The sequence below is a fragment of the Thalassophryne amazonica genome, chromosome 5, assembly GCF_902500255.1.
Source record: "Thalassophryne amazonica chromosome 5, fThaAma1.1, whole genome shotgun sequence".
NCBI lineage: Eukaryota > Metazoa > Chordata > Actinopteri > Batrachoidiformes > Batrachoididae > Thalassophryne > Thalassophryne amazonica.
In genome coordinates, this window is record NC_047107.1 from 92,416,023 (window position 1) to 92,427,493 (window position 11,471).

Sequence of the window (11,471 nt, forward strand, 5' to 3'; positions counted from 1 at the left end):
CCATCTTTCCATGTGAAGTGATGCTGTGTTTGTGTTGCGCACTGGCAAGCTCTACATGTAATTTTGGGGTCAAACTATATGCAATGAGCAAGTTTACTAGAAATTGACAGAAGCAGTGGAACAAAAACAAACAAACAATAGCATGATGTTCGAACCTTAAAGCTCTTTGAGGAGAGTTCAGGTGTTCTCTCAGTGTTCTAACCTGATGCATCTTAAAGTGTTGCCTGTTGATATGAGCAAAGTTAATGTTAGATGGTTTGGTTTGATCTCTCAGGCAAAACAAAGCTGGAATCACAAAAAATTAAGCATGGACAAATACTAGCATTTAAAAGTAACACGTTATGATTGTTTCACTCACACTACAGTATGCAGACTTTTTTTTAACAATTGCTTTATTTGTTTCTCACCACAGTAACAACCGAATCCCCCCTGAAGGAGCCATTCACCTCGCCCTGGGCCTCAAAGTAAACAAGAGAATCAAATCTCTCAACGTAAGCCTCTGAAAAGATTGGTTTCAGCTCCACAAGCGATGAGGAGCATCAGTGGATAAAATGGGATGAATAAATGCATCACTGTACTTTGTTTAAATGTCAACGCTCAAGCATAATTCTCAGGGATTTGTTTGGGACTGACTAAAAGTTACCGACAGAGGTAAAGAATGCAGAACTCCACGTTCCTTTTGAGTTGTTTGGTTTCATGTGTGCAAAGGTGAGTTCAAATTGAAGTCTGAGGGTTTACTTCAGGAAAAAGTAAGAGGTCTGAATACGTTGGTAAGTCTAAAAAAAAAAAACCTTTGAACTTTGGAGTCTCATTTTCTCTGGATCTGTATTTTAGTGATTGACAGCAACAAATTTAAAATCCTATAAAATAATAATGAAGTAAATGTAGGCTATTTATTTCCTCCAATGAGGTTATGTTGTATTTGTGTCAGGATACCTATGAACAGATTTTCATGAAATTTGGTGGATGGGTATGGCAAATAACATTTTCTTCACTTTCATCAGGTTCAACATTCTTGCTTTGTGATGTCATCAAGAAAACCTAGCCCTCCTTTTTTATGACATATATTTTTAAAACATTTTTCAGCCAGTGGACCACCACCCGCAGGATTTTGTTGAATTCAAGGCAACATTGTTTACTAAGGTTGGGAGTTGCACTGATTATGTACAAAACAATTCTTGTAAGAGTTATTGGCATTTTTTATATAGAACAGGGAGCTGAGTGGATAAGGAGCTGGCCTGCCAATATGTAGACCTAGGTTCAAATCACATTCATACTATCTGTCTGTGTCCTTGGACAAGATAATCTACATTGTCTCAGTCCTTTTAGCTGTAAATGGGTACCGGCCCCAGCTGGGGATATAACCTGCACTGGACTGGCATTCCATCCAGGGGGAGTTGTAGACTCTCATCTGCTTGATGCTATGGAATCTGAAGCCACTCCTTTGATATCTTGGCTGTGTGCTTAGGATCTTTGCCCTGCTGAAAGATGAACCATCGCCCCAGTCTGAGGTCAAGAGCGCTTTGGAGCAGGTTTTCATCCAGGATGTCTCTGTACATTGCTGCATTCATCTTTCCCTCAATCCTGACTAGTCTCCCAGTTCCTGCTGCTGAAAAACATCCCCACAGCATGATGATGCTGCCACCACTATGCTTCACTGTAGGGATGGTGCCTGGTTTCCTCCAAACATGGCACCTGACTTTCACATCAAAGAGTTCAATCTTTATCTCATAATCAGAACAGAAACATTTGTTTCTCATGGCCTGAGAGTCTTTCAGGTGCCTTTTGGCAAACTCTAGGTGGGCTGCCATGTGCCTTTTACTAAGGAGTGGCTTCCATCTGGTGGATTGCTGCAGAGATGGTTGTCCTTCTGGAAGGTTCTCCTCTCTCCAGAGAGGAAAGCTGAAGCTCTGACAGGGTGACCATCAGGTTCTCGGTCACCTCTCTGACTAAGGCCCGTCTTCCCAATTGCTCAGTTTAGACGGGCGGCCAGCTCTAGGAAGAATCCTGGTGGATCCAAACTTCTTCCATTTATGGATGATGGAGGCCACTGTGCTCACTGGGACCTTCAAAGCTGCAGAAATGTTTCTGTACCCTTCCCCAGATTTGTTCCTCAAGACAAGCCTGTCTCAGAGTTCTACAGACAATTCTTTTGACTTCATGCTTGGTTTGTGCTCTGACATGCACTGTCAACTGTGGGACCTTATATATAGACTGGTGTGTCATGTCCAATCAACTGATTATACCCCAGGTGGACTCCAGTTAAGCTGTAGAAACATCTCAAGGATGATCAGTGGAAACAGGATGGATCTGAGCTCAATTTTTAGCTTCATGGCAAAGGCTGTGAATATTTATGTACATGTAGTTCCTTCGTTTTTTGCAAAAATCTAAAAAAAAAAAAAAAAAACTTTTTTCACATTGTTAGTATGGGGTATTGCGTGTAGAATTTTGAGGGGAAAAATGAATTTCATCCATCCATCCATCCATCCATTTTCTTCCGCTTTATCCGGAGTCGGGTCGCGGGGGCAGCAGCTCAAGCAAAGCCGCCCAGACCTCCCGATCCACACACACCTCCCCCAGCTCCTCCGGGGGAACCCCAAGGCGTTCCCAAGCCAGCCGAGCGATGTAGTCCCTCCAGCGTGTCCTGGGTCTTCCCTGGGGCCTCCTCCCAGTGGGACGTGCCCGGAACACCTCTCCAGCGAGGAGAGGTGACCGAGTGACCGAGCTCCTCACCCTATCTCTAAGGGAGCGCCCAGCCACCCTGCGGAGGAAACTCATCTTGGCCGCTTGTACTCGCAATCTCGTTCTTTCATAAGCCAAATCTCATGACCATAGGTGAGGATCGGAACGTAGATCGATCGGTAAATCGAGAGCTTTGCCCCCCTACTCAGTTCTCTCTTCACCACGACGGTCCGATACAGCGACCGCATCGCTGCAGATGCTGCACCGATCCGTCTATCGATCTCATGCTCCATCCGTCCCTCACCTGTGAACAAGACCCCGAGATACTTAAATTCCTCCACTTGAGGCAAGGACACTCCACCGACCTGAAGAGGGCAAAGCACCTTTTTCCGGTCAAGAACCATGGCCTCGGATTTGGATGTGCTGATTTTCATCCCGGACGCTTCACACTCGGCTGCAAACCGCCCCAGTGCACGCTGAAGGTCCTGATTTGACGAAGCCAACAGAACCACATCGTCCACAAACAGCAGAGACGAGATTCTGTGGTTCCCAAACCAGACCCCCTCTACACCCTGGCTGCGCCTAGAAATTCTGTCCATAAAAATAATGAACAGAACCGGTGACAAAGGGCAGCCCTGGCGGAGGCCAACGTGCACTGGAAACAGGTTTGACTTACTACCGGCAATGCAAACCAAGCTCCTGCTGCGGTCGTACAGGGACCGGATAGCCCTTAGCAAAGGCCCCCGGACCCCGTACTCCCGGAGCACTCCCCACAGGGTGCCCCGAGGGACACGGTCGAACACCTTCTCCAGATCCACAAAACACATGTGGATGTGGACTGGTTGGGCGAACTCCCATGAACCCTCGAGCACCCGATGGAGCGTGTAGAGGTGGTCAAGTGTGCTGCGACCAGGATGAAAACCACACTGCTCCTCCTGAATCAGAGGTTCGACCATCGGTCGAATTCTCCTCTCCAGTACTCTGGAATAGACCTTACCGGGGAGGCTGAGGAGTGTGATCCCCCTATAATTGGAACACACCCTCCGGTCCCCCTTCTTAAACAGAGGGACCACCACCCCGGTCTGCTAATCCAGAGGCACTGTCCCCGATCGCCATACGATGTTGCAGAGGCGTGTCAGCCAAGACAGCCCCACAACATCCAGAGACTTAAGGTATTCAGGACGGATTTCATCCACCCCAGGAGCCTTGCCACCGAGGAGCTTTCTAACCACCTCGGTGACTTCGGCCTGGGTAATGGATGAGTCTGCCCCTGAGTCCCCAGTCTCTGCTTCCTCTTTGGAAGACGTGACGATGGGATTGAGGAGATCCTCGAAGTACTCCTTCCACCGCCCGACAACATCCCCAGTCAGGGTCAACAGCTCCCCACCCGCACCGTAAACAGTGCTGGTGGAGAGCTGCTTCTGCCTCCTGAGGCGTCGGACGGTTTGCCAGAATCTCTTCGAGGCTGACCAATAGTCCTCCTCCATAGCCTCCCCGAACTCCTCCCAGACCCGAGTTTTTGCCTCTGCGACCGCACAGGCTGCGGCACGCTTGGCCTGCCGGTACCTGTCAGCTGCCTCTGGGGTCCCACCTATCAACAAAGATAAGTAGGACTCCTTCTTCAGCTTGACGGCATCCCTTACTTCCGGTGTCCACCACCGGGTTCAGGGATTGCCGCCGCGACAGGCACCAGAGACCTTGCGACCACAGCTACGAGCAGCCGCATCGACAATGGAGGTGGAGAACATGGTCCACTCGGACTCCATGTCTCCAACCTCCCCTGAGATCTGAGAGAAGCCCTCCCGGAGGTGGGAGTTGAAGACCTTGCTGACAGAGGGTTCCGCCAGTCGTTCCCAGCAGACCCTCACGATACGTTTGGGCCTGCCAGGTCTGACCGGCTTCCTACCCTCCCAGCGGATCCAACTCACCACCAGGTGGTGATCAGTCGACAGCTCTGCCCCTCTCTTCACTCGAGTGTCCGAGACACGTGGCCGAAGGTCAGATGATATGACTACAAAGTCGATCATCGACCTCCGGCTCAGGGTGTCCTGGTGCCACGTGCACTTATGGACACCCTTGTGCTCGAACATGGTGTTCGTGATGGACAAACTGTGGCTAGCACAGAAGTCCAACAACTGAACACCACTCGGGTTCAGATCGGGGAGGCCGTGCTTCCCGATCACCCCCCTCCAGGTCTCACTGTTGCCGCCCACGTGGGCGTTGAAATCCCCCAGGAGAACAATGGAGTCCCCAGTCGGAGCGCTATCTAGTACCCCTCCCAGGGACTCCAGGAAGGTCAGGTACTCAGCACTGCTGCTCAGCCCGTAGGCCGAGACAACGGTGAGCAGTGTTGTGGAAAGTAACTTTGACAAGTTACTTTTTTAGTTACTTTTTAGTTGCTTTATACAGGTGCTTTATGCAGTTACTTCATTAGCACCTTTATGCAATTACTTTATTAGAATCTGCAGAAAACTTGCAACTAATAAGTAATGTAACTAATAAGGTAACGAGTAATCTAACTTGGTTACTCGTAAGATTGAGCAATCAGAAAAGTAACTAATCAGCAAAGTAACTAATAGTTACTTTTCTGAGTACTAAATCTTAAAAATAACCAAATTAGATTATGAGTAACTTTATTAATTACATTCAGCAGCTGCCGACAAGGTGTCCGCAGCTGCTAATGAAGTAAATGTAAGAAGTAACTGTAAAATATAACTGTATAGATTAACTAATGAAGTAACTTTCCAAAGTTACTTTCCCCGACACTGACGGTGAGAGACCTTTCCCCGACCCGAAGGCGTAGGGACGCGACCCTCTCGTTCACCAGAGTGAACTCCAACACTTGGCGACTGAGCTGGGGAGCAATAAGCAATGCGGCCCCAGCTCTCTGCCTCTCCCTGTGGGCGACACCAGAAAAATGAAGCATCCAGCCCCTCTCCAGGAGTTGGGTACCAGAGCCCAAGCTGTGCGTGGAGGTGAGCCCGACTATCTCTAGTCGGTATCTCTCAACCTCCCGCACAAGCTCAGGCTCCTTCCCTCCTAGCGAGGTGACATTCCACGTCCCAACAGCCAGGGGCTGTGAGCATGGACCGGGCCGCCGGGCCACCCGCCCTCGACCGCCACCCAATCCTCTCTGCACCCGACCCTGATGGCCCCCTCTATAGGTGGTGAACCCCCAGGAGGGTGGGCCCATGTCACTCTTTCGGGCTGAGCCCGGCCGGGACCCATGGGCTAAGGCCCGACCACCAGGTGCTCGCACGCAAGTCCCAACCCCAGGCCTGGCTCCAGGGTGGGACCCCGGCTCCGCCATACCGGGTAACGTCTTGGTCCTTGATCTTTTACTGGTCATGGAGGTTCTGAGCTGCCCTTAGTCTGACCCATCACCTAGGACCTGTTTGCCTTGGGAGACCCTACAGGGAGCACAAAGACCCCGACAACATAGCTCCTTGGATCATCTAGGTACGCAAACTCCCCCGCCACGATAAGGTGGTTAGGGTTAGGGTTAGGGTCAGGCTTAGTCATGGAAAGAGGAGCGGCTCCACCGCGCGTCGCTTTGCATGGCACAAAGCAATGTCATGATGAAGCCTTCCAGGACATGTTGGGGCAGGTCTAGCTCATGCACAATCACAATCGGATAATCACATGACTGAAAAGCAACCGACAGCCATCTGAAATCCACCTGAAAGCCGTCCTGTGACACCAACACCAAGGTGGTTTTGTCCCACGTAATGAACGGCTCCGTGGCGCGTCCCTCCGCTCCTCTTTCCATGACAAAAACTCCTGTAACAGTGGAATGTGCCATTCATTTCTAAACTGGACGCTGTCTTGATCCGGTATGTCGTCTGACTAGCACAGGAATTGTGAAAAGACATGGACATCAGCATTTTTTCAGCACATTGAGACAGACGTGCGGAGGAATTCCGCGCGTCGCGGTGGAGCTGCATGGCGCAAAGCAACGCCGTGATGAAGCCTTCCAGGACATGTTGGGGCAGGTCCAGCTCATGCACAATCACAATCGGATAATCACACGACTGAAAAGCAACCGGAATCCATCTGAAATCCACCTTTAAGCCGTCCTGTGAGACCAACACTGAGGTGGCTTTGTCCCGCGTAATGAACGGCTCCGTGGCGCGTCCCTCCACTTTTCTTTCCACGAAAAAAACTCCTGTAACAGTGGAATGTGCCGAAAAAGTGCTGATGTCCACGACTTCTGCCTTTTTGTGAAAGTCAGACGAGGTCCCGGATCAACAAAGCCTTCACGTTGGAAATGATCTGGTTGTTTCAGTGGGGTCTGAGCATGTCAATCGGCGCTGGGAGCGCGCCGCGCTCTCAGCAGTTGTGGACCGTCCTTAAAGCGGCAGTAACACTCCTTAATCTGTATAATCCCCATAAAATTGTCCCTGAAAGCGATATTAATTTTCCGAACGGTGTCCACCTGGAGGTCTCTCACAGTTTCTGGAAAAAAATTGATGCAGCAAAGCTCCAAATCGTTCAGACATTTATTCGCAATAAAAAAACGACGAGAGGGTGGACCACTGCTCACACAAAGCCTGCTCACAGGCGAATGACGCAACCGACAGGTGTGAAAAAACTCATGCATGCGCACGAAAGTTCAAGCTTGTCTGATGCAATCACACGTGATTCAAATCCATATGGTTTTTGAAAAAAATAAAAAGGTCGGATACTTTTCTAACAGACCTCGTATATTGGAGCATCAGACTTTTTCATCCTTGTTTTTACACTTCAGCAAAAGATCCAAAGAGAACATTCTCTTTGATATTATAGTCACATTCTTATATTTGCACTCTTTTTCTTACTTCAGATAAGTAGAAACCCAGTCCAAAATGCCGGGTGTTATGGGATCCTCCAGTCTGTACGGGACAACCCAGATTCAGCCATGGAGTCATTAGATTTTTCTGTAAGACCCGTGCACTACCCCTCGATATGAATTTTTGCAAATCATTTCTTTCTTGCAGGTGGAAAAGTAATTTATCTCTCTTTTTTCTGTAATTCTCTCCAGGACATTGCTGTGAACCAGGATTTTGAAGAGTTGTATGCTGCAGTGAAAGAAAAATATCCTGCGCTTACAGTAAATCACGGAGGCACATTTGACACATTCAGAAAAGTAAAAGCATAAAAAGTGTCAAACTGTAATTGCTGTACTTTTACAGCAATATGATAGAACATGTCTTGTCAAATCTCTGTGGATGTTTTCATCAAGGGATGGATGTGCTGAAGGACGGGATTTTAAAAGTGCCCTTACAGCGCATTCCTCTGACAAAAAGCATTTAGAATAAATAGAATATTTTTAAGCCCTATTCAAGTGGAAACAAACATACCTGCGAGGTAGCCTGTGTAATTTCCTAAATCAGCATGTATACGTGTGGAACACTCAGAAAAGTACCATGGCTGAAGATGTTGAACACTGACATATAATACAGATATTCAGATTTTTTTTAGAAATGATCTAATTTTGAAGTTATGTAACATCAGTGGGTAGAATGATGGAGAGGATCAGAGAGCAATGCACTGTGCATGAAAAGATGTGAAAGTGGGTAGCACAAAAAGGATTTAAGTACTGCACAACTAATCTAACAGAGAATTACATCTTTGAAAGAATGGCTCACCATTAGACAGTGGTGGGCACAGTTCCACTAATGCGCTAACTGCTAATTATCAAAGATAATGTTTTCATTATCAGATTAGCTTTTCAGATAAGTTTGAAAAGCACCATTGGACCAATTATCTTCCGATAAGTTTTGGTCGGATAATTTTTAAACTGCTAACATTTTTGTAGACATAGCTTTTTACAGTAGATGGGCAGTTCTATCCTCTACAAACAGAGAAGAGCTGGTTCTAGAAGAAACACCCTCTGCATACAAAATAGAACTACTCATAGAAAAGAAAAGAAAAGACAAGAAAAGAAAAGAAAAGACAAGAAAAGAAAAGAAAAGAAAAGAAAAGAAAAGAAAAGAAAAAAGCTCATTTCTTTTGACCCCATACTAATATGCTGGCAATAGCACCCACGTCATCCAGAGGCATACAGTTTTAACTTATGGTTAACAGAACTAATTTCAGACAACTTATTTAAATTAACGTCAAGTCTGAAGTTTTATAAAGTGAAAATATCAGATATATGTTTTAGTTTTAAAGTAATGCACTAATTTTGAAGGTTTGTGTGTGGACATGCTGTGTCCAGGTGCATTATGGGTATTCACAACAGAAGAAATCCATCTGAGATGCTCTGATCAGGCTCCACAGGAGCAACAGCATTAAACTCTTTGTATATTGTGCCTAAATCTCTCGTGAATATATTCTCTGAGTTGTGTTTGTTTTATGTAAAAATGCCAGAAGAAGCCCAGGTTGCTTCTCAAAGCCGAAAAGTCTGTTGTGATTCAGGCCGTGTGATATAACTGGCGTCAAAATGCATAGAACATTGCCATCTACTAGCGACCGGTTATATCACAGTGTTGTCGACCACAGGATTTTAAAATTATCTGTAGGTTTCCAAAACCTGAGACACCATACACGTGGAAAAAAAAAAAAAATCATAGATCTGACAGGTTTAGTTGTACAGTGTGTGGTGTCAGCCACACGGTAAAAACAACACACACAAACAGATTTCACACACGAACATTCCCAGGTCAAACACCTCACTTTCTGATTGGCTGCATGTCACATTTAGCTCCTCACGTCCTTCTTAACACACCACACATGGCAGGAATATCTGATAAGATTATATTTAGCGTCATCACAATTGTCGGGGCATCCTTAAGATTGTCGGAAGGGGAAAATCGGGTCTGATATCAGCCTAATTATCTTGCCACGTGAACCAGGCTTGATGTTATGACGCCTCACGGAGCGACTGATTGATCTGTTATAACACCGCACTGAGCCGCTAACCCATCGGATGTTATGACGCCCCACCTCTGCCTCATCGCTGGACTACTGTATTCTAGAGGTGGGCGATACCGGGAGTTTTGGTATTGATCCGATACCAAGTAAATACAGGCCTAGTATCACCGATACCGATACTTTTTCATATTTAAGCTTCATAAATCCAAAGGATCCAAAAGACCTAGGATAGAATTTCACCAAACATTGTACGCGACAACAAAATACTTTATTATCACATCAACATTTTTGTTTAAAAAATATCACTCAACACAACTTAAGGATATGTATTTGCTAATTTCACAAAGGTTTAATTATTGATTGCATTTTTTGAACTTGAAAATTCTTCTCTGTTATAAAGTTAATCAATATGGACAAAGCTTCAGCTTTTAGCTCATACCTTTTTTGTTAAGGGTCCAAAAAAGAACATATTATTCATTTAAAAAAAAAATAATAATACCGGCTGATTTATTGGCTATCAGCAAATCAGCCGATTTATCGATTATCGGCATTTTTTTCATCCCAATATCATTATCGGCATCAGCCTCAAAAAAATCTATATCGGTCGGGCTCTACTCTACTGTATTCTGTCAGGGTAAATGCTGCTTTCCTACAGTAGGGGCCAGAGCGCACAAAGACAGAAGCGCTGACTCATTGGCAGCATGGGTTTGTGATTGCTGTTGGTTCTATTAGAAGCTTTGGCGGTCTTTAAACTCAAAATCAGCTTCTTAATAGCTGAGAGCATATGGGAGACAAAATTGAAAGTTATTGGTTATCTGTAGCTTCCGATATGTTTTTAGACAGCGTTAAAAAAGATAACTTTTCAGTTAGTTGATTACCAGTTATTGAAGCTAACTTTTTGGTTAGCTGTGCCCACCACTGCCATTAGATAAGAGACATGTTTGCTGCAGCAGGATTCCTCAGATACTACAAGATATAAGATGCTGCAAGTTGTCATTTGCTGACATGCATGCCCAAGGTAACTGATTTGACTTATCTTCATGTCATTTTGCTGGTTACATTATTAAAGTTGTTACGTGGTTGATGTTTTTGATGGACTGTCACAATAAAACCATGTCCCGCACCTCCTCCTTTCCTGCATCAGCTCCTTTCACTCCAAATCTTCCTTTAATGCAGCACATAGATCAGTCGGTAATTGGTAGACCTGGGTTTGATTCATGGTCCCGTCTTGTGTCCTTAAACGTCCTGGGTCAATAGACGAGTGGTCTCTATTTTTTGTCACGTTTCTATGAATAGATCAGTGACTTCATTTGACCACTTTCTGAAACCACAGTGTCACCTCTCCTTTCAATCCCCGTTGTAGACAATCTTTGCCTCACAGCCAATAGGGCCCAGAGAAAGTCACATGGGTGTGTGTCTCTCTCCCTCTGCCTGCCTGCTACAACACAGTACATTCAAAGCACACTCTGTTCAAGAGTCAGATTGATCACGTTGTCACTAAACCCTCATAAATGGAAACTTAATAAATAAATGAAAGAAGCTAACCACTAAGTAGGTGGGGTGGTGGCCAAGTGGTTAGTGCACTTGGTTTCAGTGCAGAAGGCTCATGGTTCAAACTCCACCTCAACTGCTACATTTCTCCATGTAACGTGAAGTTGTGTCAGGAAGGGCATCCAGCAGAAAACTTGTGCCAATTCAGCATGCAGAGCCACCTCGAATTTGCTGTGGTGACCCTGTGTGTAAACAAGGGAGCAGCTGAGGGGACTTACTTTACTAAGCTACTTAGTGGTTAGCACTGATGCCTCACAATAATAAGGTCATGGAATTGCTTCCCGCCCTTTCTATGTGGAGTTTGCATGTTCTCCCTGTGTCTGTGTGGGTGCTCCTCCAGGTGCTCTGGTTTCTTCCCACAATCAAAAAACATGGTTATTTAG

At 46.0% G+C, this 11,471-nt stretch overlaps 1 protein-coding gene across 4 annotated transcripts in view; it reads left to right on the top strand.

The window, feature by feature from the left end:
• Positions 1 to 8,316, top strand: part of lrrc74b (leucine rich repeat containing 74B) — a 43,027-nt gene extending 34,711 nt beyond the window's left edge. For all 4 annotated transcript variants that reach the window (XM_034170888.1, XM_034170886.1, XM_034170887.1 and 1 more), the window contains 3 exons: positions 413 to 491; positions 7,505 to 7,600; positions 7,703 to 8,316. In XM_034170888.1, the coding sequence (XP_034026779.1) occupies positions 413 to 491; positions 7,505 to 7,600; positions 7,703 to 7,819 (292 nt within the window). In that variant the 3' untranslated portion in view covers positions 7,820 to 8,316. The remainder of the gene's footprint in view (positions 1 to 412; positions 492 to 7,504; positions 7,601 to 7,702) is intronic.
• Positions 8,317 to 11,471: the final 3,155 nt, after the last annotated feature.